At 47.7% G+C, this 27,763-nt stretch overlaps 2 protein-coding genes across 7 annotated transcripts in view; one reads left to right on the top strand and one right to left on the bottom strand.

Moving 5' to 3' along the window:
* The first annotated feature begins 370 nt into the window (after positions 1-370).
* TGFB3 (transforming growth factor beta 3) lies at positions 371-15,288 on the top strand. The gene is made up of 7 exons (XM_009474483.2): positions 371-1,100; positions 6,686-6,849; positions 8,225-8,354; positions 9,908-10,015; positions 10,830-11,001; positions 11,580-11,733; positions 14,132-15,288. Exons 1-7 carry the CDS (start codon positions 386-388, stop codon positions 14,288-14,290), a joined length of 1,602 nt encoding a protein of 533 aa, XP_009472758.2. The 5' UTR covers positions 371-385; the 3' UTR covers positions 14,291-15,288.
* Positions 15,289-18,558: 3,270 nt separating this feature from the next.
* Positions 18,559-27,763, bottom strand: part of TTLL5 (tubulin tyrosine ligase like 5) — a 151,590-nt gene continuing 142,385 nt past the window's right edge. For 3 of the 6 annotated variants that reach the window (XM_087747363.1, XM_087747365.1, XM_087747366.1), the window contains one exon: positions 18,559-27,409. In XM_087747363.1, coding sequence (XP_087603489.1) covers positions 27,369-27,409 — 41 coding nt within the window. In that variant the 3' untranslated portion in view covers positions 18,559-27,368. The remainder of the gene's footprint in view (positions 27,410-27,763) is intronic. The other 3 variants (XR_015702251.1, XR_015702252.1, XR_015702253.1) reach the window with 2 other exon arrangements.

Genomic DNA, 27,763 nt, shown 5'->3' with positions numbered 1-27,763 from the left:
GGCGGCGGCGGCGCGGCTGCTGAAGCCATTAGCGCGGTGCTGCGGGCGAAGGCCGGGCTTGGAGCTCCCTCCCCCGCCCGAGCCCCGTCCCGGGGACGTCATGGGAGGGAGGTATAAAATTTCAGCGGCGAGGCCGAGGGAGAGGCAGTGTGCGCGGGAGGGCCGGCGCGGCGCGGCGCGGCGCGGTGCGGTGCGGTGCGGTGCGGTGCGGTGCGGTGCGGCGCGGCGGTCGGCCGGCCGGCCGGGGCACGGCGGCCAGCGGAGCCCGCGGGGATAGCGGGCGGCGCGGCTCTCGGCTGGGCGGGGAGCGCCGCGGTGCCGCGCTCCCGGCCGCCGGGGCTCGGGCACCGGGCGATGTAGGGCGCGGGGCCCGGCGGGGGCATGAATGGTGCAGGGAGAGGGGCGGGCGCCGCGCTCCCCCCGCGCCGGCGGGGCGGCGCGGGCCGCTGACACGTGCGGCGGCGCGGCGCGGCGGGGCGCCCCCGGCTCCGCGGGACGCGGGGCGGCGCATGGGGAAGGAGCCCGGCGCGGCGAGGCACGGCGCCTGCCGCTTCTCCTTGCGGAGCGCTGCCAGCTCTTCCTGGAAGTCCTGAGTGGCGCACGGCGCAGTGAGTTCATGCACCTCCTCGCCAAGCCTCAGCCTGCGGGATCTGGGGAGGCTGCCGCCAGCACACCGCCCGGTCCCCCGCGCCCGCCCGCCGCCGCCCGGGGGTCTCTCCCGGGGGCCCCCGCCGCCGCCCCCTCGCACATGAAGATGTACGTGCAAAGGGCTCTGGTGCTGCTCTCCCTGCTGAGCTTCGCCACCGTGAGCCTCTCGCTGTCCTCCTGCACCACCTTGGACCTGGACCACATCAAGAAGAAGAGGGTGGAAGCCATCCGGGGGCAGATCCTGAGCAAGCTGCGGCTCACCAGCCCCCCGGAGACCGTGGGGCCGGCCCATGTGCCCTACCAGATCCTGGCCCTCTATAACAGCACCCGGGAGCTGCTGGAGGAGATGGAGGAGGAGAAGGAGGAGAGCTGCTCTCAGGACAACACCGAGTCCGAATACTATGCCAAAGAGATCCATAAATTTGACATGATCCAGGGCCTCCCCGAGCACAGTAAGTGCTGGGCTCCCCCCCGCGCCGGCCGGGGTGCCGCGCCCGCGGGGCGGGCTGCCCGGGACCCCGGCCGCGGAGGAGGGGCGGCCGGCCGGGGCCGAGGGGCCCCGGGCGCCCGCGGGAGGGGCCGCTTTCCCGGCGGGGCGGGAGCGCGGAGGCGGGAGGGGGCCGCCGCGGCGGGGGGCGCGTCTCCGCCTGCCTGCGCGGTCGGGTGCGGGGACGAGCGGGGCCGGGGCGGGGGGCGGCGAGCGCTCGGAGCACCGGCGGGACGGCGCGGGGCTCGGCGGCGAGCGGCCCCGCCGCAGGTGGAGGAGGTGGGCGCTGGCGGCGGCGGCGGCGGTGGCGGTGGGTTGCGGGCTCCGGGAGCAGCGGCGGCCCAGGCCCCAGCCGGGAGCAGCGAGCCGAGCCCGGGGCCGGGGCCCTGGCATCGGGGGGGCGGCGGGAAGGCAGCGGGAGAGCAGGCAGCTTGTGTCTGGGGGCGAGCGCTGCGCAGCGGGCTGGGGGACGGCGCGGGTCTGGTGTCTGGGTGACGAGCAGGCGGACGGACCCCCCCTGCTGAAGCTCCAGCGGCTGCCGCAGAGATCGAGGCAACCTGTTTGGTGTGTGCAGCACCCGCACTGGCTGTAGAGAAGGTGGAGAGGCGCTTGCTGAAGAGACTGCTGCCTGGAGGACGCTGTCGAGGGTGTTACTCGGATAGCGTGAGGGTTCAGAGAGCAAGTAGAAGATAACAGGGATGCCGAGCAGGTGCAAAGCAGAAGTGATGCGAAGGGGACACCCAAGGGAACATAGGCATTGAGGAAACATGACAGATGTTGAGCAGGTGCGGAGCAGGATAAAGAGCAGGCCCAGATGCGGACACTAAACAGATTCAGGTGCAGAAGCTGAGCAGATGCAGATGCAAAGACAGAGACGGAGCAGGCATGAACCCCGAGCAGATTGCAGATGCTGAGCACATGTAGGCACAAGCAATCCTTTCGGTCTGTGCTGAGGACTGGAAGATGTTGGTGGGCATGCAGTCATACCACCATCCAGGGTGTCCTCCTGTGATGTAGTGCAGTCTTGGGGACACGATTTGAACGCCAGCAGTTCTGGGGAGGAGCTGTGACTTGCTGCAGGCAGCCTCAGAATGCAGTTACTCTTGCCAGGTTTATGTTAATCTTGACATATGATGAGCTGGAATAAGAGCTACAATGTGGTAATGCAACAAATTTCACTTAATCTCTAGCAGACTGCACTCCATATGGTTATATGATTAGCTCTTAGCTCCAGAGACACCAAGACTCGAGGAACAGAAAGTGCACAGGGTACAGCAGCTTACCCATATTTCAACATTTTTGACCTACTGAAGTGTCATTTGTGAAATTCTAAAAATATATGGGGAAACCAAGTGTCTGTGCAAAATAGTACAGCCACACTATGAACCGGTGTGTTTTGGGGAAGGAAACTGGGAAAGCACAACAGCGGGAAATGAAGTCAGAGGAGTAGATTTGGATAAAGTAGAGGGGAAAGAGGAATGAAGATGTGGTGCACGAGAAGGAGCAGTGAGGAGGGACTGTGGGTTGGGGAAAATTCCTATGGAAATGAATGAACCTGTCCCATGTCCCCATAGGACACTGGGGCAAGGTGCTGAGCAGCGGGTGCAAAAGACCAAGTAGTGCTGAGACTGAATTGCTGGGAGTGGGCAGTGTAGATGCCACCACCCAGAGAAAGAGGGAACTTTGGAACTGGGTCACGCTGGGAGAGACTGGCTCCGGACAGGCCGTGGTGTCAAGAGACGCACTCCTTTTTGAAACCTGGGGAGTTTCGTCGCTTACACCATGGTTGAATTTGGCCCCGTGTCTTCAGCAATGGCTGATATTCAACTTTCCCATGACTCTGTCGCTGTGCCAGGTGGTGATCTCAGAGCATGCTCTGAGCCAAAGCCAGTCTCCTCCGGGGGGGAAGGGGAGGACTGCTCCATTCAGGGAACCGCGAGGATGATACAGACAAGTCTGAAATGCGGGCGCACGCACACTCCCATGCACACGAACTATTCTAGCTCCAAACTATTAGTCAAGTGGCTCATTGGCTCAGACAACTCATCCTTCTCAAAGAATTAAGGCCCAAAAGCGAGGAGAGGTGAGGAGCAAAAATAGCAGCGGGGAGAGCCGCATCCTTCTAGGAAGGGAGGATATTCAGGACCAGATTCCCCATCCCTACTCTGAGCTGTCTGGTGACTCACGGAGTAGTCTTTCTGCTGTGCCTCTCAGGCACATTGCCTGCGTTATAAGGGACTTTCTTTCAGAGAATAACTCACTTTTGACCAGCCATTCATTTCAGGGATTTCCTAAAACTCATGGGGGTTCAGACTCCCTTAAGTACTGACTTGGTTAGATTCAAGCTCAGAGAGCATCTGCAATGGTCCTGCAAATGGCTTTGCTTATCTTCCTGAAGAAAAACAGATGCCATTGTCCAAGCCAGCTTGAGAGACAAGGCAAAAAGTCACGGGTCGCTGGGGCCAAGCATCTCTTCCCTCCAAACCTGCCGCCTGCAGAGTTCCAGAAGGATAATTTTTTTTTTCCGAAGTTATGCAGCTTTGGCATGAAACACTTTGAAGTACCAATGGTATAATATGGAGTGAGGCAATACCTGCTTACAGACAGCCTGCCTTTCCTTGACATCAAACTCCAACCGCACAGCCATCAGCCTTCTTGGGGCTTGCCAGAACAGCAGCTGTGTAGGATCAGCAGCGCATGGAGAACCTGCACCTCGCTGAGAGCACTGGTAGGAAGAGGGAAGCTCCCAAAAGAACCTGCTCCCTGTATCACATTGTCCGTGCTAAGAGGCTACTGGTCTCATGGGTTGTGCAGCCAACAGCTCTGGGCTCTCTGGGCTCCACAGCAATAGCAGGGTCTGATCGTGAGGATACATCATGTCATGTCAGACATACACTGGCATGAGTGCACAGGGTGTCACAGATTCCCTGTCTCCATGCTTGGTTACAGCCTCCGAGTATTGTGGACTGGAAGAGCTTGCAGGAATATTGCCTCCAGGCTTTGTTCCGTGCTGGTAGGTTGGCACGACCAGATTCCAGTGTGATTAGCACACCTGAGCTGGGACTGGACCAAGTTCCCTGAAAAATCACCTTGTCTCCTTTGCCTGTGACCTCTTGCAAAAAGTGCTTTGCCCCAAAGCAGTCAGCTTCCTGGGAGTGAGACCTGTATCCTGGACGCCCTGCTGTGAGAAGCAGGCTCCAACCTCACAGTGTTCAGCGTGAAACACAGAATGCAGCTCCGTCTCCCCATCACAGAGGGCTTGTTCCCAGGGTACGAGGGGAACATGAACCTTCTTAGGGAAAGGAAGATAGCTATTACTATTTCCACTAGGAACGCCTCCCAAGACACCAGCACCTTGCTGGTGAAGTAAGTAGGTAGAAGGCAATGTGAGGACAGCAGGCAAAATACAGCAGATACAGTAATCTCTTACCAGCATGGCTGCCTAACTTAGCGAAAAATCTTAAGGAGATGATAAACAATAAATTATTTTGTCTCTCATCTGCACTGTGCTGTAGGGCCAGATCTGCGGTCTCTAAATAGATTGTCAGATCTAGACTGACCACTGGTCTGATCTAGACAGGCATTTCTGATGATTACTGGGATCCCCCTCGTGGACAGGCAGTCAGGTCTGAAATGGAAGGGCAGGCTGTTAACAGCACTACTAATAGGGCTAGGGGTGCAAAACAGCTTGAGGGGTTATTAAAACACAGTATCTGCCTAGGTGTAGGACACAGAACAGTTATCGGTGTTAGACTTCAGCCAGGAAGATGCTTTTGGGCATTTAATGAGATCAGAGCTTGGGTTTTCTGCTGTGCTTTTCTTGTGGCATAAAACCTAGAACTGGTCACAGTGCTGGAGTCCCCACCGTGGGTGTCCTCGTGTGGCTCAGTGTACTCTCTGCACTGCAGGGTTTTTGGGCTGAGCATAGCAGCTCGTGGCTGCAGTGGGGTCTGGTCTGGGATTACCAAACATCCAGCTCTTCAATAGCAGCCAGAGACTTTTCTGTATGGGAAAGCTGTTCCATTCAGTAGTACAAATGACAGAAAAAACCCTCCAATGAAAGCCCAATGTGAGCATCTGGTCATTAGCTTATTGAATAGAACTCCAGCACCCTAAGAACACATACTTGTAAACTGGCAGGCTCCTTCTTGCTGAATCTGGGTGTAGCACAAGAGGAAGACCTTCATCTTCATGGAGATGACTCTGGAAGTGCATCAGGGTTGCTCAAAGCAGAATTTGGCATGGGAGGTGAACCTCTGTGCTCAGGTGCCGTTTCACACTAGCCCATCTTCAGAAGCTGTTTCTCTGGGGGGATAGTAGTGGTGTTGTGGAGATGGGCCAACTCCAGGAATCTAATTTGAAGCTTGCTTCAACTAGGGCTTCTAGCCTGTTTGTCACAGGCTGGAACTGTGGCTGGGAACGGGCAATAGTTTTTCTTTCTGTTTCTTTTTTTATTTAAAACCAACTTAAATATCAGCTGACATGAGAGCCCCGTGTTGCACTGGACAACAGTCAGAAGTCATATGAGAGGCTCTGTAGGGCTGCAAACAAACCTGCATGTGTGCATGGAGCAGCAGCTGCTGCGGCTTGTCTGCAGGAAGCCTTAATGAAGCTAGAGCCTTGAAGGCTAACAGAGGTCAATAGGAGAGGAACAACAGCAACTACAAAGACTTTTCCATGGGACCAAAGTGGTCCCAATGAAGAAAGGCTTGTTTTCTCTTGAGGGCACTGTTTTGGACCTCATAGCTTTTACCTACTCTCTTTTGGGGCATCTGTGAAATGGATTTTTTGCTCTACAGGTACACATCGAGGCAGAGAATTGCTGTGTTATTTCCTGCCCATATGTCTGATCTCCGCAGGCCTCTCAGCACTATTACTCTGTCCCTGGAGAACTCTGTATCTAGTACTATTAATGAATTCCTTCTCTGGGTCACGAGTGAGAACTGATGGTAAAACCCAGTTCTTTCAGTACACACTGAATAGTCACTGCCCCAAAAAGTCTTCCACACCTCATGCTTTGTGGACACTTGGCTGGCTTTCATTCTAGGAGACAACGTCAAGGTTTGTAAAACTAAGATTCAACGGCAATGGGATCACCTCCTACGTGGCTTCATGTCAGCAGTATGAGCAGATTCACACCATCATCACTATTGGAAATGGGCCCCACTAGCTGCAAATGAGGCTGCCCCGCTGCCTTGGCTGGGGTTGTCATTTTGGATGCAGCAGACTGATGAGCATCAGCAACATTTGATGAGCAGGATTAGAAGAGATAATATTAAAAATATCATGGTTGATATCCGTGGTTGATTCTCTGGCTTGTAGCATTGAAATAATGGTGGCAGTAGTGGAAAGATTTTGCAAAATGTTGCAATGTAGAGCAAATTTGAGTGAATTCATCCTGTGTTATCTCTAGCTAGACAGCCATGCTTCACAGGTGGCAAGATGTTTGAATGACAGGCTTCTGCTGGAAAGCTCTTTCTCAAACAATATTTATTTGCGATCCCGCCCCTCTGACCTGTGGTTCTGTCTTTCCATCTTTCTTTCTCCTAGATGAGTTGGGCATTTGTCCAAAAGGTGTCACCTCCAACGTGTTCCGCTTTAATGTGTCCTCGGCAGAGAAGAACAGTACCAACTTATTCCGGGCCGAGTTTCGGGTGCTGCGTGTGCCCAACCTGAGCTCCAAACGCAGCGAGCAGCGCATTGAGCTTTTCCAGGTGAGTATCCTTCTCACCTTCCCCTGTGCCTGAGCCCAGAATAGCTTGGCTTCTTAATGGTTGACTCGGTTGATATGTGCAGGGCCACAAAAGAGAGAGAGACAAAATCCCATGCTGTACTCCAGGGTTCTTCCAGCATACGCAGTGATACAGTCACCTTTCTTTCCTTTTACGGCGTGGTGCTGTCCCTTCCCCGCTCACATTGGCTGGCTGCTCTGGGCACCCTGGGCTGGTGCCCACTGCAGCTCTTTGCTGCACTCAGAAGGGGGTTGGAAGGGGAGCCCCTCACCAGTGGAGCAGCCCTGACCCTTCTGTCCCATGCCTAGGTCCCTTGGCAGTTCTGTTCCTTTGACTGTCGCAGTACAGTTGGTGCTAATCCAATGGGTGGAGCGCTCTGTCTTGTCACTGATTTACTGGAAAAATAACGCTTGCTTTCAATGTTCCCTTCAGCAGCAGCTCCTGAGGGGCACAGTTCATGGCACCATTAATTCAGGTACTTATCTGGAGTTTGGTTTGACTCCCCTGGCAGAATAAGGTCTGGTTCAGGCTTGGACGTGGTCTTAGGCTGGGCTGGACCACCCAGCTAATGGTACACTTTTAGCATCCAGGTGGGACATTCCCACAGACTGGTGTCTGTCCACGTTGCAGTAAGAGTGCTGCTAAAATTGCCCTGTGGCTGGTGGCTCTTGAGGACTTCCTGGAATTCAGCTTCAAAGGTCAGAGCAATTCTCTACCAGGTGACACAACTGACAAGGAGGCAATCCCAGAGCTTCTCCATAGGTTCAGTGCTCTGTGGAATGAAGCTGGGGTCCTGCAGGAAGGAACACCTTGCACAGGCTGTGGCTGGCTGTCTGGAAGCAGGAAGAGATGTCAGAGCAGGGGGAGAGGTCTCCAAACCTGATCAGCCCTGCTGTGTTTTGATAGAAGTTGAAGAGTGTAGGACACATGAAAATGCCACAGTGTAGGACTCAATAGGCTTGCTGGGCAAGGGACCTGTCGCAAGATGCTCTATTGCCCACTGCTGGTTCTACTCTGAAATCCAGTCCCACATCCCACAGGTGTATACAGAAACAAAACCACCGATTAGATCAGTTGCTGTGTGCTTCTGCCTCTGGATACGTGCCCTGAAACAAGGATGAATTGAGAGAGGTGGGCTGCTTAGGACACAGAACTAAGCATTGTGTAGATCTCTGGAGTTCAAGTTGGTTGAGAAGCACGTCCTTCTCACCTGCGCCAGGGTATGCCTGGTGTCTCGCTTGCCAAGACCAACCTTATGAATTAGTTTTTGGTGAACTGTGGAAGAAAAAAGACCCAAGGTTATCTCTTCCTTATGCGCGGCACTGGCTGATTCTCTCTACCACTCCTTCTGACGCAGATCCTTCAGCCGGATGAGCACATAGCAAAGCAGCGCTACCTCAGTGGCAGGAATGTGCAGACACGGGGCTCCCCTGAGTGGCTGTCCTTCGATGTCACCGAGACTGTGCGTGAGTGGCTTCTGCACAGAGGTAGGGGTCTTAGCTGGACGGGGTGTCAAGGCATCCATAGAAATGTGGATCAATGTTGACAGGAGTATCTCTCTGCTCCGCTTTTAGCAGGAACTTGGCTCACATAGAGGACAGCTTCTTTCAGTCTGAGAACAAGCCTTCCCCCAGAGAGCTACCTCAGTGCGTGACGTTGGCTAGATTCTTAGCTCTGTCCTGGAGTCCCCACTGTGTAGCTCTGTGGGCTGAGTCAGAATGAGGATTCATCCTCTGGAGGAAGAAATTGTTTTCACTGAGAGATGCTGGAACTTCTTTTAGTTCTTCAAGTCTAAGCAGGGGTCCCCTCTGCTTGTCTAAACTATAATCTGTAACACATAGAAAATGAGGATTGCTCTGGTTTAATTTTCACGTGGACTAGAGCAAATCTAGTAGGGAAAAACCAGCAAGGATCCTGGTTTCTTCAGCTGTTTACAGCTTGGCAGGTATAAAGGTGAGGAAATACCAGAGGCTGACACACCTAGACAGATGGAGGCTTTAGCACTGCAGAGAACATACCTCTGCCACCACTGGGCAGCCCAACAGATAGTTATGGGGCAGCTCCCAGCAAGAACACTGACCCCATTCACAGCTGGAGCATAGGCACCGTGACTCACAGCTGGGTTGGCCTCACAGATAGAAGCTAGGTGCCACTGAAAATTGGAATGCAGGTACTGGCGAGCAGCCGCTCCCTGGAAGGGTAAGCTGTGAGCTTGTAGGCTCCTCCTTTTTCAAGCGATCTAAGTTGTGTCCTGATGGCTGGAGTTCAGGGCTGGAACTGCAGCGAGCTCTGAGCAGGCACACTAGCTGACAAGACATCACAGAGTGCTTAGGAAAAAAGGTGCTAGGCACCTTGTCAATGCCCTGGGGAGCCAGATGTTTTAATTCATGACACAACATTAAAAAGGAGCTTTCATAAGAGGCTTATGTTCTCTTAGTCAGGCCCACACAGCACGACTGGTCCAGGAAGTTATTATGAAAATAGACTTGCCTCTGGAAAGTCTGTGTGACTTAGACCGCTAGCAGTTCAACAAAACAGGAGGTTGCAGCTGCTGAGAAAAATGCTTCCAGTGAAATTACTTGTCTATATCCAACTCGCTCATTTTCAGATCTCTCCTCCAGAGACTAACCAGAAGCCAGATAATAGACAGGTACTGAGGATGGCAAAACTGATTTAATACAGACACTGCAAACCAGCTCTTCAAAATCCTTGTTTTCCAGTGGAGCTCCTTGAAGCTCACGAATACGTTTGGATGCTGAATAGCGTAAAAACCGTAACCAGGAGCACCCTTCTCACCTGCCCAGAAAGCTCCCTTTAGCATGAGCAAGGCTATTGGCACAGGTGAAGCTGCAAGATCCTGCTTCCCATTCTCCTTTCCAAGGCAGCTTCTGTTCCCCAACTCTGATAGCATCCCTGACTTTGAGACTGACCCACAGTCTAGGAGTTACCAAAGTACATGTTCTCAGTGAAACTTCCTTGCACCGGGAGCTGTCCCAGCTGAGGAAGACTGTTTCTCACAGAGTCATCTCCTTCTTTGCAGAGTCCAACCTTGGCCTGGAAATTAGTATACACTGTCCTTGCCATACTTTTCAGCCCAACGGAGACATCTTGGAGAATTTGCACGAGGTCTTGGAGATCAAGTTCAAAGGTGATAAAGAGCTGCGTTAGGGGAAGCTGTTGGGGAAGGGAAAGCCTGGAGTATCTAAAGAAAAAGCAAGGTCTTGCTTTGCATATTTGAGCATTTTATGTTGCATAACATTTGTCTTAAAGCATGTACATCTGGGTTTGCACATTGATTATATGGGTATATCCACTTTGTACGTAGGTTAGAAAAGGGAGAAAGGAAGTGCAGGCTGGGTGGGTTTGCACGAGTGTCTTCAGAAAGGAATAATTTTGTATTTCAGTGTCTGTCTGGGAAGTTCAGCTTGATGCCTTCTCGGATTTCCACGGAGGCTCCGCTTTCCAGTTAGGGTGACTGAAACACAAGGAAATCAGGCATCGTGTGTGAGGTGGCCCAGAGAGTCAGTGGCTTGGCTGGCCTAAGAACTAGGAACCTCCTGGCTTGCAGCCCTGGGCTGCAGCCACTGGCCCCCACAGGCTCCATTTCTGAGGCTGTTCTGCAGAGTGCCAATGATCTGACATCTTTAAACCATTCATCTTCCTGCCTGTCCTGGGACTGAAGCCAGGAGTGAGTGGGATGGATTAATGGCCCCACCAGCAGTTTGCAAATGGTAAAACAGGTGGCCCGTAAGCCTCTATTTCAGGCCTGCAGCAGTCAGATTCACCAGGAGTAAAGGGGTCCCTGTCAGGGAAGAAGTCCCAGAGTAAGTGGACGTGGTGCCTGAATCCTTTTCACCCTGGTTCAGGGGCAGGCATGAGAGTGTTAAATGCACTGAAAAGTCTTGTTGTGTCCTACACTTCCACACTGAATACTTCTTTGTGGATCCTGTTTTTCTCTGAAGGCATTGACAGTGAGGATGACTACGGCCGTGGGGACTTGGGGCGCCTGAAGAAGCAGAAGGACTTGCATAATCCCCACCTCATCTTGATGATGTTACCCCCACATCGGCTGGAGAGCCCAGCGTTGGGAGGCCAAAGAAAGAAACGGGCCCTGGATACCAACTACTGTTTCCGGTAAGTGAGAATCCTGCCTGGAGCGACCAGGTGCCATGCCTGAGGTGGGCAAACCTGGCGAGACTCCATGCCACCAGGAAAGGCAGAGCCCTCCAAGGGGGTTGTGGGTCACTGCGGTGCCAGAGAGGCCACATGAAGAGTACAGCTCAGCCAGCTGCTCCTCGTGGTGCCCAAGAAGGGGATGCTGGCCAGGTCAACAGAGTCACTGTGTGCTTTTGGCTGAGCTGATGGCTAGAGGGAGACTTGCAAGTGGCTTCCTGGAGCACAGCCTGGGCAGGGAACTGTGGCAGACCCCTGCTAGCTCCAGGTGCTGGAGAGCAGCCGGGTGCTGCTGTGGGTGAGCGGGGTGCCGCGTCCCTGGGCCAGCAGCCAAGCCGCCTGCCGGCAGGCACGAGCAGTGCCAGGCTGCTGAGCTGCCCGCCACTGCTTGCCTCTGATGCTCCTCTGCACTTGGCACAGGCAGACACCATGTCCCGCTAGGAACTGCTGGTACTAGTCCTTCTGCTCAGGAAGCTGCATCACGCACTCGCATACAAGGCCCCCCTTTAGATTCACTGTGTTTTGATACTGTGTTTCAGGAACCTGGAGGAGAACTGCTGTGTGCGTCCTCTGTACATCGACTTCCGACAGGACCTGGGCTGGAAATGGGTCCATGAGCCTAAGGGCTACTTTGCTAACTTTTGTTCGGGGCCTTGTCCATACCTCCGCAGCGCAGACACCACTCACAGCACGGTACATCCAGCGTATTATTGGTGGCTGTGACTCCCCCTTCCTCCCTAAGTCTTGATTGTACCTGGTCTCTTCAAAGCAGCAAAAGCAGTTCAGATCAGTACTTGTAAAAACTGTCCAAGGAGACTGCAGAAAAAAGTCTAGGTGGTTCAGCAGGGAAAATGTGCTTCCTTTGGAGTCAATACTGAGTCCATGCTTCCAGCCAAATGTTGAGGAGGAGAAGGATGCTGTGTCTTGGATAAGATGTGAAACAGCAGGACTGATGGTTTTAGGGTACTTATTTGGTAATGGCCAGAGTATTAACTGAATTGTTCACATCAAATGTCAACTCTGGTAATTATCTTCTGCCTAAATTTCTCTTGCAGTTTGCACTGGACAGAGGATTTTTCTACGCTCTGTGCCAGGTTGTCATGCAAAACTGTTGTGCTGTGGCACGCAGCTGCTGTCTGCTACCACAGAGGCAGCTGTAGCCCAGAAGTGAAGGGAAATCTGTGTCCATGTCCAGAAGTGAACACAGCCATGCAGTAAGCTCTCCTTTCTGCACAGGCATCCTTTCCACCTGTATAAATCCCACTTGACCTATGGCAGGGAGGAACCTACTAGGCAGTGAGATTCATGAGTAAAAACTGGCAGAAAGCAAATGTCTTTAGGTAACTTGCGCATAACATCTGCTTAACATGAGTACAGCAGACAGGCTTTGGGAAAAATACCATCTGAGCTTCGTTACTGTCTGGAGTGGAAAAAAATAAAAGCAACAGAAAAGCACAGGCACAGGAGAAGTACCAAGGGGAGAAGACAGACTAAGGAGCAGGCAGTCCATTGCTGAAGCAAGAAAAGCCAGAGGAAAACCCTGTGCTTCCATCCACAGAAAAGGCGGCAATCCAGACAATGCAACAGCTCACTAACAACTTAGCTTCAGGTTTCACTAAAAAAGTTACTGGAAAAAGCAGATTTGGCTGAAGAGTAGATAACTAGGTAAAGATGATATTGCAGAAAAGATGCTAACATTTTCTTGGCAGCTTGAGAGTCTGCACAGCAGCAAGGCTCACTGAAGCTCAAGGACTAATATCAGCGGGAACAGTCAATCTATGGGAATGAAGGAGTGAACAGATGCTGGGCATTAAGCGCAAGACAAGGCAAGGGAATGAACAGCTTTGAAAGGGTCATGGGCATGTAGCTTCACCATCTGGTTGTCCCGAGAAGCTCTCTAGGAGATAACTGGACTGAATCAGTGTGAGAGAAAGGAGATTTCAGAATGGTTCCTAACATTCTTTTCTTGAGCAAGAAAGGAAACGATCAAGCATTGAGGTCAGCTGAGTGATCCGAGAAAACTTTAGAACAATATAGCTGCTGACAGCTTGCCAGCACCACCTAGGAAAAACATGGTGAAAAGAAGATTTCTTACCAGTCTGTTTAACCTACTGTCTCTGTCGAGTAGAGCGGCCCCAGGGCATGCGGTACCTCTGTGGTACAGCCAGGGGTACTTTGCTCAGTACCCCAGAGAGCTTCTACCAGAATGACTGTGATTACATGGATCTGGATGATACAACAGGATGTTTCCTTAGCACCTCTCATCCCCAAAGACTTACTGTAAAGTAGTTAAAAGACAATGTGCCAGATCCTGTCGTTTATACCAGACAAGAGCTAATGAGACCACAGTAGTGCAGGTGAGATCATGTTTTGGCCCCACAACTCAAGAAATTGCTTACCACTGAGAAGTGGCCACCTCTGGCAAGAAACGTGGCAACTGTTCTGTAGCGGTTACATGGCTGAAGCGTACAGTCATCTGTGGGCTGGGGCCAGCTCGGAGGAGGAATCCAGTGGGGTCCCACAGGACACTCTCCTGGCTCCAGCATTATAGTGTAATGACTTGGAGGGTGGAGTGGAGGGAGGAAGCATCCGACAGTTCAAAGCTGGGAGGGAACGGTGGATGCTCAAGAGGATTGGCATCCATCCAGTGCTATCTAGAGATGCTGGTTGAAATAAGCAGCAAAGATGTTCTTTCTTCTGGTTTCTTTAATGGAAACCAAGACAACTCGGCCCCAGCCTGGTTACACCCAGCCTTGTTAAAAGCAAAAATTGTGACACTATCCAGCATACCAAATTAGAGATGAAAGGAGACAACTACTTGCACCCCTTCAACTCTTAGGCATCAGCCACAGAGCAAGGCTACTGCAATTAAAAAAAAAAAGTCTTAAGAGTCAGGCTGGGGCAGGTGAGACCCTTTAGAAGCAGGCCATGATCAGGAAGTGACAGGGGAGTATTACTCACCTCAGGGAAATACCCTCTGATGAGCATAGTCCAAACACCTAGAGACCTGTTGGCTTTGCAGTCCCTTCCTGTCCTCAGCCAAGTTGAATGTATTCCTGACATTGTCACCACATTTACTTTGTTTCTGCAGGTGCTGGGCTTATACAACACGCTGAACCCTGAGGCATCCGCTTCGCCCTGCTGTGTCCCCCAGGACCTGGAGCCACTCACTATCTTGTACTATGTCGGGAGGACCCCCAAAGTGGAGCAGCTCTCCAACATGGTGGTGAAATCCTGCAAGTGCAGCTGAAAGGCACCCTGGCCCGCCCAAAGCCAAGAGAGAAACTGTCAGCACCCACTCTCCCGCTCCCAGGCTAACAAAAAAGGAACTGGGGGTCAGAGACTATGTATGCTGAGGGCCGAGTGCCAAACCCTGCGGCTTAGGGTCTGGCAGCCCTTGCGGATCTCTTCTGGAACATTTCTTGGTCTTGTTGGCAGTGTCGTGTTCCTTCTGGGAGTTACTCTGGTGATACGAAGGCCACACTCTCCAAAATGGCTGGACAGTTGGTGCGGAAGAGAAGGACAGGCTGGAGGAACTGCTGTGTATTTGAATGCTGGGTGGTTGAGCTGGGAAAGCGAGGGAATGAGAAAGAGCAGGTGAAAGGGGGAATGGAAATGGGGTGATGTTTTCTATTCTAGCTTTAGCTATCCTAGGGCCTCAGCCCTCCCCACTGGCCTGAAGAATTAAAGGTTTCCTCTGTAAGAGGAAACCTTGAAATTTTCTTTAGAGAAAGAAAATGCACCAAGAAGGGAAGCTGCTGAGAGAACAAATGCTCAGAGATATACTTAGACTTTTGTTCCTCAGAGCTGTGATCCAGGAGTCGTGCAACTGAAACTCTATGTCTGCCAAACCTTTAAGTTCAGTTGGCAGATCCTGGCTATTGGTTTCTAAATGCAAACTGCAAGGCTCCCAGCCAGCCTGCTGAGGGTGGGCAAATACAAGGAAAGAGCATGCTGAGTCCATTTTCAGAGGGACTGATGTCTCCATTCAGCTCTTTTCCCTTCCTGGAGTTTCTGAGAGGTGGTTTGTGGGTCAGGACAGGAGCAATATCTGTGGGTACCTGAATATTGGGCCCATTCATTCGTGAGCTGATACACCCTGAGGACTTCTTGTCTGTTGTGGTTTGTGAGGTGCTTTGGGGTGTTCTGCATCTGTTCTGCACGATGAACGTGGCCCAGGCCTCACCTGCCAAGACTTAAAAAATAGTAATCTCAAAAGCATTGTAAAAAATAAATACTTTGAGGGGAGATGCTCTTTTTTTCACAAGCAAGTTGTTTGTTGGAGGGTTAGATGGTTTGCTGTTCTTAAACTGCTTCTGCTGTGGCATACTCGGCCACTCTCAAATCTTTCCCCTTTCCAAAATGTCTCTTCAAAGGAACAGACAGAATTTAGGTCAGCCAGGGAGCCTCAGATTGGAAATTCCTTGGTACCCTCAAACTGTGCCTGGTGTATATGTGCCCTGTCCTGCCCTAGGCCTTCAGACATGTACATCACCTCTGGCATCTGCTTTGGATAGATTCATATAAAGCTCCCCTCAAACATAAAACACTTCCAACAATGCCGTTTAAATAACCAAGGCAGTGCAGTTCCCACAGCTGACAAATGTCCTGTGTCCATTTGAATATACATGATCTGCCAGTACAGACTTATACACACAGGTAGATAACACACCCCTCCTTCGAATTTACCATGAACATTGCAGATGCTCATAAAAAGCTCACAGATGTTGCCCAGGCAAGAAATCAATCTACTCTTTTTTTAAAAGTATGGGCTTTTTTAGCCATAGATACTCCCAAAGGTAAAAATCTCCAGTGCTTGCATGCCACATGAGACTCAGAGGCTGCCTCGCTGACTCTCTAAACCACAACCACTTAAAGTCATGTTCTAGAGACCACAGAGGTTCCTCCCTGTCCCCTCCCAATTCCTGGTCCCCAGCAACTGAGTGTAAAATGACACCTAGCTGGTTAATCGCTTGTGTCCAGGGCTCTCCATGGTCAGCTCAGAATTCAGCTCTTCTGTCAAGCCCTTCACAATAGTGGCTGCTTCCATATACCTCATGTGAGGCTGCCGTAACATGTAATCTCAAACATCTTAATAAACTGTAAACAACCCTCCCTGCACCATCACCAGCTGGCTAGAGGTTAGCAAGGGTGGGTGGGTGGAGGGAGCCTGGCAACCCATGTGACATTTTGGCTGGGGCACTCGTGCTCTGATAGAGGCACTCCTCAACACTTAGCTTTATCCCTTTCATCTCTCTGGGGGTCATTGACCTCTCATAGGTGTGATGATGAAAGGTGCAGCTCTGATCGGTCCTGCAGCACTACTGTATTACTATGCCCTGTACAGCTCTCTGTGCCCATGCTTCCCCGCCGCCTGCCCAAGAAGGGAGCAAATAAATGACTACACTACCATGCCGATAGGCCAGAAATTTAGTGGCTACAACAGGGGAGTGGGGGGAAATCCAGATGCCAATTGGCCTAGGAATTCTCTCTAATCTCCTTTTAGCAGCAGCAGCCCCTGGGGAGGTTTTGGTTTCCAAGCTGCAGTCTGTTCTTTGGTCATTGTTCCTCCTGAGCCCTGGGCTGGCTCTGCTGCCCATCCAATTGAAGGGCTTCCTCGCTATTAAAGGGGGAGAAAAAAAAAAAACAAACCAAGGAGGGGGAGCGGCAAAGAGCTGAGCTAGAACACTTGCACAGCTCACGAGTCCTACGTGGCACTTGGAGCACATCAGAACCACCCACGGATTAACCCTGGCAAGCCCCTTGAGGTGGGTCTGTCTTACTAGCCCTTGTTCACTGCTGCTCCTCAGTGGCAGGGAGGGGTGGCAGAAGGACCAAGCCATTTGTCTCCTTGGAAAGGAGGCAAAATGGCAATGGATAATCAGGGGAGAAGAGTCTTGGGGTGTCCAACCAGTAAGGACACAGGTAATCTCATGGGTACAGTAATCCTTGAAGTCAGAGAGACACATTTCAGTTACTGCTTCTCTGTCCACCCTTCTGTTTCCCTAGCAACGTTTGAGAATTAGATTTGTGAGACAGGATCTGAATTCATTTTCTTACAATTAAAATAGCTTTTCTAGGGCTGTTTTAGCTATAACTCAGCAACAAACTATACTATCTACATGGGGTTAATAACAGATTGAATACGCTCCTGGGTGCAGGCTTACCAAAACATTTCAGGACACTTGTGTGAGAAGGCAGAGGGCAGTTCTCTATATGCTCTGGCAAATTGGGGAAGACAATGGGAAAGAAAAAGTGGGATCTTCACTGCCAACACTGAATACAGCTCCCAACAGTTCCCTTTTGTTGTTCCCAGGAACAAACAAAAGCTGATGAAAACAATCCCAGCACACTTTCTGTCTCTCTAACAAAGATCAATGGTTAGGAGGAGTGAAAAAACCCTATTCTGCACTGCCATAAGGCAGATCCTACACAGATGATCATCTGTGTAGTTCCTGCTTCTCTGTGGCATACTCTATTACAGCAAGCAAGAAGCCTAGACCTGAACTTGAACACCTTGTTTTTCAGGCTGTAGTGCATTGTAGAGCTCTGCAAAGAACACTGCTTCAGTAAGTACAGGAATGTACACTGATATTTCCGCAAAGAATAATCTTCACAGACTAAACAAGTCTTTGTTCCCTGGTCTTTGGGTTGGACAGTCTCTAGCTATCCCACTGCACTTACAAAAAGCAGTAGCACATCCCTGTTACCACTGTGTGAACTGGGATATGCTGCTTTTTGTTTTACCTTTCCATAACCAACAGACATCAATACACACAGTAAACAAGATGGACCGTGTCAGAAAGAAGCAAAAGACACAAAAGACAAACGTACCTGTCCACTCCTCTGGCAACATCACAGTTCTGTTCTGCTCTGTCCTGTGATGTCTCATGCCTCTGTTGTAGCTACCAAATTTCCATTCTCTCAGTTCACAGATCCTTTTGTTATCTTTCTATGCTGCTCTGAAGCTTTCCTTACCTATGACTAGAGTGTCTTCATCAAAGCAGAAATACAGGAGGTCTCCAGGCTCAGACTACTTTGTAAATGAAATCACTACAGCCATCCCATGACAGAAGAGGATCCATTGCAATGTCTTACGAGGCAGACGTCTTCAGCATGGTCCGGGGTCCAATGCAGGGCAGGTTCAGTACCAGAGGGTGAGCAGGATGCAGCTCTAAGGCCAGCTCCCTTGTGCAGAAAAGGTTTCTTACCCACTACAAGTGTTTCTAGTGGTATGCAAAACATTAACTCTATAGTACTGGGTTGTCTTCTCTTAATAGGTGATTGAAAGGCAATGAAATCAATCAAGAAAATACAGTTTTCCATACATATGGAGCCAACCGTGTGATATCTACACATTTGCAAAACTATACTGATTTGTGGTAGTGCAAAATAACAGATGGTTGTATGGGCTGCCTATAACCTACATTAATTGTGGTTTAGAGCAACAGCAGCAATTTGGATACAGAGCAAGGAGGAAAACATGCCTTTTAATTCTTTAAAAATAACACCTATTACTTTTTTTTTTTACATTAAAAATCACTAGAATATATTGGTCAAAAGCTGTATAAAATTAATAACTAACATACGTACTATGATGTTCAGTAAAAGAACAACTGGACTTTCAGGTCTCTGCTTTACAAATATTTTCTTTTGTATACAGGGAAGTCATTTAAGCCCTGGTTCATTTTTGATGCAGCTCCAGAAGTGACAGATGGAAACAACTAAGCTCAGTGTCTTTTGTCATCTCTTGAAGAGAGGCTTCAGATGCCCTATACAAATGCAATATCCTTTATCATGCAACAAGTCAACATAGAAGAGATGAGACAGTTTTACTCACTGGGAAATAGATCGTCTTAGAAATTAATTCAGACACACCAACAAGAAATACAGCAAATGAAAATTGCTGATTAATGCCATTCTCTCACTTCTCTAAATGACAGTAATGCATTTAAGATGCCGCTTATGCCCATAATTTCAGAAAGAATATGGTACAATACTTTGGATGTCACAGTGTGTTTCCAGGAAAGACTGATTTCAAAGATGACAGACCTCAGTTACTCGGCTGCTTTTAGAACATCCTTGTCTAGGGCCAGGTTCAATCAGGAAGATGGCAGAGATAGTCTGAAGGCATTCAACCAAGCAGCTGGGCCTCTTCCAGTACTGGACTATGATTTCATGTAAAATACACTTAGGGATAAGGACCTTTATATCTAGTACAGCATAGAGGTTTCTTTACAGCTTTGGTTTGCGGCAAAAAAACCCGAGACATTATTGGTTTCCCACATCCTGCAGACTTAGTGAACAGCTTTCAGGCAGAAATTCTGTCCCCTGCGGTATATACTGGCACTGTTGAATTATACCAAGGAATACCAAAGTTTCAAGCGGTATCTTCTGAAGACAAAGATTTATTTCTCCCCCTTTCAGGGGGGTAGTAGTCATTGTGCAGGATGATATTCTTTGTCTCTCATTCCATTTAGTTGGCTAAGCAAGATGATTCTCATTGCTGTCCACAGAGACCAATGCAAGAAATAATTACATGCAGGGGTTATGCATGTTGCAGAAAGCAAAGGTGACTTCCTTTTCTGGTCTGCCAACACTCAGACATTTCTCACTAGCTGTTTACAGATATTCGTTCATCACATACAGAAATCAGCATGAGGCATTATTATAACATATCATGGCCAGTGCATGTACATCACGTGATGAAAGAAGCCAGCTGGGTCATATCAAACCAGAGATTTCCTGACATTCTTCAAGAAGGATTTCTTTTTTCTCCTGAAGTTATTATCCTCTTCAGGAAGCAGACGAAGCAAAGATTTGCTGTGCAGCCAGAGGCAAATCTTACAGGATTTGTGCAACGCATGTAGTGTAATGACTGGAGAATGTCTTGGTAACAATGTTCTGGTCCTTTCTTGAAACAAACATTTATGGTCTTTTGAAGTGCTGAAACCCTCTTGCAGGTAGACTAGCTGCTTGGGAGATCTCCACTGTTTTCAAGGATTTCTAAGAAACTCCACTTGTGGGGGAAAGCAGTAGCAGACAGTCTGACTCGCAACAAGAGTTTCTGGGAGACATCCAGCTTGCAACAAGCTGTCCTGCGTGACACAATTTGACATCTGCCCCTCAAAGGACACTTGCTACAGAAATCTCTAGCTGTACTTTAGGATCTGAAGATCTCATTTAGTTACTAGCATGCTAAGTGCTCTATTGTGCTAATCTGAAGAACTGGAAACAAATGAACAGGACAAACAACAAAGAGAAACAAAATAAAGGAGATGGCAAAATCTCAGGGAAGTATGGCATGGCAGCAGTTACCAATGTGCTGACTACACATTTTAAATTGTCTTTCATTTTTATCAATTTCACTTGCCAACAGCCAAGCTATCATTCAAAAGACCTAAGAAACATGCAGAGCCACAATTTGGCAGGAAGAGCCACCAATCTTTATTCTTAGATATTTTTTCATGAGAAATTTTCAGTAGACATACGGAGACATGAGTTTTGTAGGTCTGTGGATAAGAAAAAAAAATCCTAGCTGATATCATAGACAAAATGTATTCCACATTGAATTTCTGCAATGAGAAATGGTGGAGAAAACACACTTTCAGGAGGGAAGACAACCTCAATTTGAATGGGGGAAGCATCATGCAACTGGAAGTATAAGTACTGTAACTATTGGCACTAATGGGGTGCCTACAACTTCCTTTGCCCTCCCAGTAGATTCACAGCTGTTCATCTGCACACCTTGAAGAATGGCAGACATCCTAGATGTATTTAAATATATCTGACACAGCATGACCTTTTCAGGTCATATAAATAAGGAAAAACCACTTGAAAAACATGAGATGAATCCTATATAGTAATTACTGGAAACAGAGGGGAAAAATCCCTTGTAATTTTTCTTCCCTCGTCTCAGAAAAAAACAAATTTTATAGTAGAATGAGGGAGCGATGACAGTCAAACATTTGGACTTGGCAGTAGAGGAACTTTTCAAAGGTCCCTTCCTGACTTTTGACATGGTAGTACTCAAGACATAGGGATTAGATCACTAACCCCAAAACGTTTTTTTGAGGAGATTTTATGACTTTTGAACACAACTACACTGAGCACACTAACTTGTCTCCTCTTAGTCTGGCGGAAGGAGACTACACTTCACCATTGCTATAACCATGGTGAAATGACCATGGTATTTTCTAGAATACTCTTGCAGGGACACCAAATTAAACTAATGTTCTGGGGCTATCTTCTGTTGCACGTCCCAGAGCAGCAGTAGGCAAAAGGCCAAATACAATGCTGAAGTTGCTTTTAGAGATAATAGCACCTCTTCCACCTGCCCCAAACAAATGATAAAAATTCTGGTAATAAAAGATACATTTTTAACAGCTCCCAAATTCGTAACAATGGCATCAAATTTGTTTTTTTAAGGCCAATTCAATTTTTTTGTCTGATAGGTCAGATAAAGAAGCCACTCCTTTTCAAAGAACATAAGATTTCACAGGCTCATTGTGTGCACTGTAGGTGTGGACTTGTAGAGAAGACGCCCTGTTAAATATACTCTTTTCCCTACAGAACCACTATGATTCACTGAATACCACTGGCAAAGCTTCACACCAGGGTCTCCACCGTGATCAGTGATTATTTCCTTTAAATTGGAACAGCAGTGAAAACTCTTTTTCAACGAGGGCCAGTCAAATCCTTTTTTGGTAAGGTAAGAAAGCAGACTCCTAAGGGCAGATTTGGTGTCTTGTTTGTCACCTTTAGTTCAGTGGAGTTCGTCCTCTGTGTTAAAGCTGCACAGAGAGGCTGTTTCAAAAACTCAGAATCCAACAATTTTGGAGAAGATCAGTTTGTGTTTCCTAACTACTCATCTCTAAGGCAGCAGGGAAACTTAATCATCTCATTCTTTGGAAAAGGACAGTAGGGTTCTAAAGTGGGAAGAAAGTTACCAGGTACTGCAGTTCTTTAGATGTGCTGTGGTTGTGCATATTCACCCTGAAGGTGCTCTGCACTCAAGCACTTTGGAAGACAAAGATGGCGAGAAGTGAAATGTGTATGAATAAAATAACTTAAGAACTTCAGTTAGTGGTAAGTATTTTCTTGTCCATATTTAACTGATGAACCATTTACAAACATCATATTATGGATGACTTCCATACAGCAACCTACTTTCCTCCAAAATCACAACTGTCTAGAGGTGGATCTTGGTGTCCTTTATGCTTTTGTAAGAGCTTTATCATTCTGAGAGCCTCTGCAGTACATAGTGCCCATCCAGGTGAAGATGTAGACAAGCTGCATGTGACAACTTGGCAGATGTCAACAATGGAGACTTTTCTTAGAGAACCCAACACCACAGAGTGAATTCTGGTGGAACATGCTGCTGTTATAGAAGGCAGCTTTACCTTGGCTGTTCTAGTAGGCTGTACTGCAACTGTCAAACTAAAACGTCCATACACAGTCAGACTACAAGACCATCTAGCCCACCTCTCGTCTCTGACAGTGGTCAACAGCACATGCCTGATAGACAAGCTAAAAATGGGGAAAGTCCATTGTGATACTTCCCCAGAATAGCCACTTGAAGAGTCTTAGAAACTTCCTGCTTGATTTTTAGTTTTAGTATTTAATATCCCCTAATAGATTACTTTTTCATGGATTTGTCTACTCGTCGTTTCAAACCACATACACTTTTTTGTATCCACAACATCTTGTGACAAGAAGTTCCATAGGTCAATTACATACTGTGAAAAAAGAAACGCATACACCACCCCCCTTTTTTTTTTCCTTTGAACTTGATATCTGTTAGTTTCATTTGATGCTCCTACTTCTTCTAGACTGTGAACAATTACTCCCTTTTTACCTTCTCCCTTACACACCTCCTTGCCCATCTCTTCCAATTAACCACCTTCTGCATGAAGAGAACTATGAATGTTAAGTTTTATGGTCTTGGTGTAACCAATCTCAAGGACCGTTTGACTGACCTGATTCTATAAAGATAAAATAAGGTCCTCCTGATGTTTGGCATAAACAAGGATGTCTTAGCTCTAGAAATAGGAGGTTCTAGAAGGAAGGAAAGGAGGTCAAATCCCAGGTTTAAGTGAAGCTCAGAAGCTTCTTTTGGAAGAAACTCATGACAGATCCACAGGAATAATGTGTCCAGAAAGGAAATAGCATAAAGAGGATCAATCAGCTAGTTACTTACTGCAACCAAAAAAATCCAACTATTTAAACACCAGCAAATAAACCATCCAGATTCAAACAGTGAGCCCAGGATTATGTATGCAGCAAATGTAGGACTGATTGAGGAAGAAAGTCCTTGGCAGTTTGATCAAGTAAACCTTAACAAAAATAAGTCAGAAGCCAGACTACTTTTGTTTCCAGCAAATAATCCAATATGACTGGAACTGTTGTATTAGTACAAAGTACGGGCCTGAAAGAATGCAAGCTGAGAATCCAGTCTGTTCTGTAAACTCCTCTTAAGTTGATGATCTCCTTCACAGGTAAAGAGGAGGAATGGTCCAGCACTGCCAGCCATTCAACTCCATGCACACAGAGACTATCCGTATTCCGGTATGAAGAAGAGGCACAGCATTGAGATTCCTACTAGTAAACAAAGGTCTTGATACCAAAACCTCCTGCCACAGTGTGGAACCAGTATCAGATATATGTATGTCGACTTTCCAGGCATCATAGTGAGGAGCATTTCCAACAAACTATGATTGTCCAAAAGCGTATCTAGTCTTGAGAATGGAAATTTCAGTATGTCTCGTTGGCATCCAAGACTCAGTGGTCCATCTAGCGTCACAACATGATCTCCCGCTGACAGCATTCACACAACTTGTGAGGCTGTTTTAAAGCCAAAATGAACCACGTAAAAGTGAACTTAATACTTCATGTACTGAGTACAAGTCAGCTGCTTCTGGAGAGGAGAGAATCTAATATCCCCCCCCCCCTTAATATTTGTGTTGTGGCATGCTCATCACCTAAACACAGCACAAAATGCTTGTATGAACTCTGCATTACCTCAGCCTCCAGGACTCTGATGTGCACCTTACGCCTTTCAAGGCTAACAAGCCTGATTCTCTGTCATTGGAACAGGCTCCTTAACTTAGAAGTGATGCAAACATCACAGAGTAGTAGATGCTGAACGATCGTTGGGGCTTTCTATTGGTAATTTTCTTTTCTCACAGTAAACAAAGGCACTTTCGATGAAACTCGTTGATGAGTACAGGGAAATAAATGTCATAAAAGCAGAGACAAACTAATCCCCACTTGAGGAGCACGTATATAATTGTACTCTGCTTGTGTGCAACTATTATAAATCCAAAATGGTTAGCTGTTCTTCTTTCCTCCCTTGCACTAGAAAACACTTCCTGTAAAATGCCTTCTGTCCAAGACGTGTGGGATACAGTTCTATGCCTCCCCACTGAATCTCTTAACTGAAGGACTCTCTGAGAGGTTTTTGAAAAGGGACAGACATGGAGGTAGCAGAGCTGCAAAGACACAAAATACATACGTTATCCTTCAGTACACAGTATCCACCATGCACAAAAACATACATGGACTCCAGGCTGAGGGGTACAGGGAGACAGAAAAAGTAAGAGGCTGGAATCACAGGATTTGTTCCCGATTCTCTATTGCACATGCTCCTAAGGTAACAGCATTTGTGCTCAGAGCTGGGATCAGCAGATGCCCAAGGCAAAGGAATACTGCTATTTCCCTTGATGCTCTGGCTGCCCTAACATATCCTGAGGCTGAAGAGAAGTTCAAGGTCTAGGTGTTTGGCTTGAGGTAAAGGACCAGTCTTGATATCCCCAGGGTATTTTTAATTTTTTGGAAGCAGAAGAAAGATTTTCCAGGGACAAAGGATACAAGACTTCACTGCTCGTGAAGCTGACAAAATTCATCCCTTTGAAATGAGGGTCTTAGACTGCAATGTGCATTTCTCTGAATATTTCAAAAATCTTAGAGAGAAGATGTCTGATATACTGCTACTAAGTCTTCACAGTTATAGATGTGATGTTGGCTACATCTAACACGCAATGCAAAGAAGTTCAGAAAACATGCTGACTGAGTACAAATCATTATCCCAAAATGAGTGTGTGGGAGACTGGCAAAGCTGACAAAACAATTAACCTATGTTCATAATAAGTCAGCACTAATTGGTAATTTGCCAGACAAAGATATAAGAAAGCTGTTTCTGCCAATGACCCTCTGAAGACAATCGCTTTTCCTGGGCTAACTGTGCATTTAAATCTCTGTCCTCCAAACTTCTCTATAGTTTTCAGCAGTGGCTGTGACAACCTGAATGAAGAAACTAGAGCAAAAACAGAGATGAGAGTTCCACAAAGATGTATACCCTATAGCTACTCAATCCTGCACATGAAACCCTGTGGAATAAGAATAACTCAGATCCCCTGGGAGGAAGAAAGGAATGGAATCCGTTATTTACTGAAGCTAAATCTTACAGGGAGATAGGCCCTCCAACAGTTCTGGAACAGAGCTGCAGGCTATAGCTAATACGATGAGTAGCAGAGTAGGCTATGAGAAGACAGACCCAAGGTCTTGAAGCCCACAGCTGCTGAGGATGTGCAGAAGTTTGAAGTAAGAACTTCTGCAACTAAATTTTCACTAATCACGAGCCGACAACTTGATGCACTAGTAGAAACATCTATCTCGGAGATCCATGGGTGGAATTCAATGATTACAGACAGAAGGGACATGGTGTGAAAGTAACTTCACGAGGTTTTACAAATCTCTTGGTCACTGATATGTGATGGCGGCACAGGCAGCAGACAAATGCTGTGGAGATTCTTGAAGAACACAGCTGAAAAACGCAGAGAAAGCAAACAGGATCATGACTGTCTAGGAAATGAAAGGTAAGCCAATGAAGTAAGAAAGGGAACACCTACATCAGAGAACTGCATTTTGGACAAATGAAGTATTCAATGTCTGTCATATGTGTGAGTGGAACAGAAATAGAAAAATGCATGTTCTGTCCTATGAATTCATGCCTGGACCAAGCGATAGTGAAACTAATGGGGTACAAACAGAATTATTTCATCTTCTCACAATTTATCTGGTCTTGAATGACAGAGAATATGCACAATCCAAGAGTGAACATAAACACAATCATTTCAAGAGAAAACACTTTCCCCCTCTGACACTGTCTCTTCTGTCAGCCATTTGGGTTGATCATTATCTACTTGCCAACACATGCGAATGATCTCTTAACACTGACTATACAGGCTAGAAATGACAGGGGAGCTGTGGAATAAGAAAACGGATCAAACAGGCTGTTAGAATCCAGTCTCTGAGGGCTCTGATACACACAACAGGAGATTTTGTACCCTTTGAGAATTACAACCACCTGCTGTTTGACAAGGCAGAAGTTGCAAAATACTGAGTTTTCCTTTAACCTGGCACCAACAAAGAGCCAGAGCTGGAGCTGCTTCCTGTTCATTTTAAGGATGGGTGGATCTTCTCTCCAATACATTTTCCAGCTGCTGATGTTGTTTTCTAACACAAGCAAATTAATTTTCATAGCATTAGGCAAATTTTAACTGGAGTGCTTCACCAAGCCACTATCGCAACTGATAGGAGCCACCTGGGCCTTAGGGTTCAAGCTTGGGTCTGAAAACATCAGCCAATTTAAAAAGTTTATAAAGCCTAAACAAACAGAAACCAAAATACAAAAATAAGCCACACAACATAAGCATCCAACAGTGAAACATAAAGACAGATTTAAAATCCTGTCCAATATAATGACAGCAAATATTTTGGGGGTGTGAATTAGTAACTGAAATTATAACCAAAACAAAAAAATTAAATTACTTTATTCAAACTCATCATTTCTATGGCTCTGTGCCAAAATTCAAGATGGCAACCAACACTGATGTCTCCAGTCCTATGTTCTAATATTTTTCTCTGCTGATGGTTGCCATGTGATGACAGCAGAGAATCTTGGCTGTTACCAGACTAGGACAGACTGAAATGGCTGAGCAAATGAGACTATGTTCAAACTTGGTCCTTAGGAAGAACAGACAGCTGGAGGACCTCTGTCTTATAGAAAGATCTCACAGTTAGTGATCAGGAAAAGGTGGGAGGAGGGGACCCCAAGACTCAGCAGCAGAAGCTCTCAGAGGCAATCATTCACCTCAGCTTGCAGGTGTATCATCAGCTTCCACAGATGTTCCGGTACTGTCCTCGGTGGGGTGTCCTCTCACCAGGGCCTCCTTTTCACTCTTTCCTGGGTGTTATGGGAGTGTGGTGGTATGAAGTCACTGCTGCTTTTTCCTTTGCCCCATACTTGAAGCAACACCCTGGATTCCTCACCTGGTCTTCAGTGTTAGTCCTTCTCTGCGAGCAGAGGCTGGAAAAAAAACACAGCAAAGATTTTAAGTAATCACGGCGGAATGTTTTGTGAGAAAAATTGCTGCGCTGCTCTGCAAATCTCAGCCATCACGTGGATCTCCCTATCACACAACCTCTCTCTACAGTAAGAGATCACAGATGAGTATGACAACTTAATAAGCTACTGTGTGAAAAAGTGCTGTTGGTGTTCCTCTCAAGCTCCAGAATACCTTCTTCACTCTTTGCCTCTGACTCATCTGAGTCATCTCTTCACATGCTCCTCCAGTAGCTCTAAAACCTTCTCCCATATCAGTATGCTTTGTCTCTTTCTTTGTGTCTTTTACTCATTCACTTGCATGGGAGTTGTCATGGT

This window comes from Nipponia nippon, unplaced genomic scaffold (assembly GCF_047370975.1).
Source record: "Nipponia nippon isolate SJK-2023a ecotype South Korea unplaced genomic scaffold, ASM4737097v1 scaffold_11, whole genome shotgun sequence".
NCBI lineage: Eukaryota > Metazoa > Chordata > Aves > Pelecaniformes > Threskiornithidae > Nipponia > Nipponia nippon.
Note: the sequence above shows the minus strand (reverse complement) of the source record. Positions and strands in the feature narration are given on the sequence as shown.

Coding starts and splice junctions, on each gene's coding strand:
- TGFB3 (XM_009474483.2), top strand. CDS start 386: ATGGTGCAGGGAGAGGGGCGGGCGCCGCGCTCCCCCCGCGCCGGCGGG. Junction 10,016..10,829: donor CTTGGAGATCAAGTTCAAAG/GTGATAAAGAGC, acceptor TTTTCTCTGAAG/GCATTGACAGTGAGGATGAC. Junction 11,734..14,131: donor CAGACACCACTCACAGCACG/GTACATCCAGCG, acceptor TTGTTTCTGCAG/GTGCTGGGCTTATACAACAC.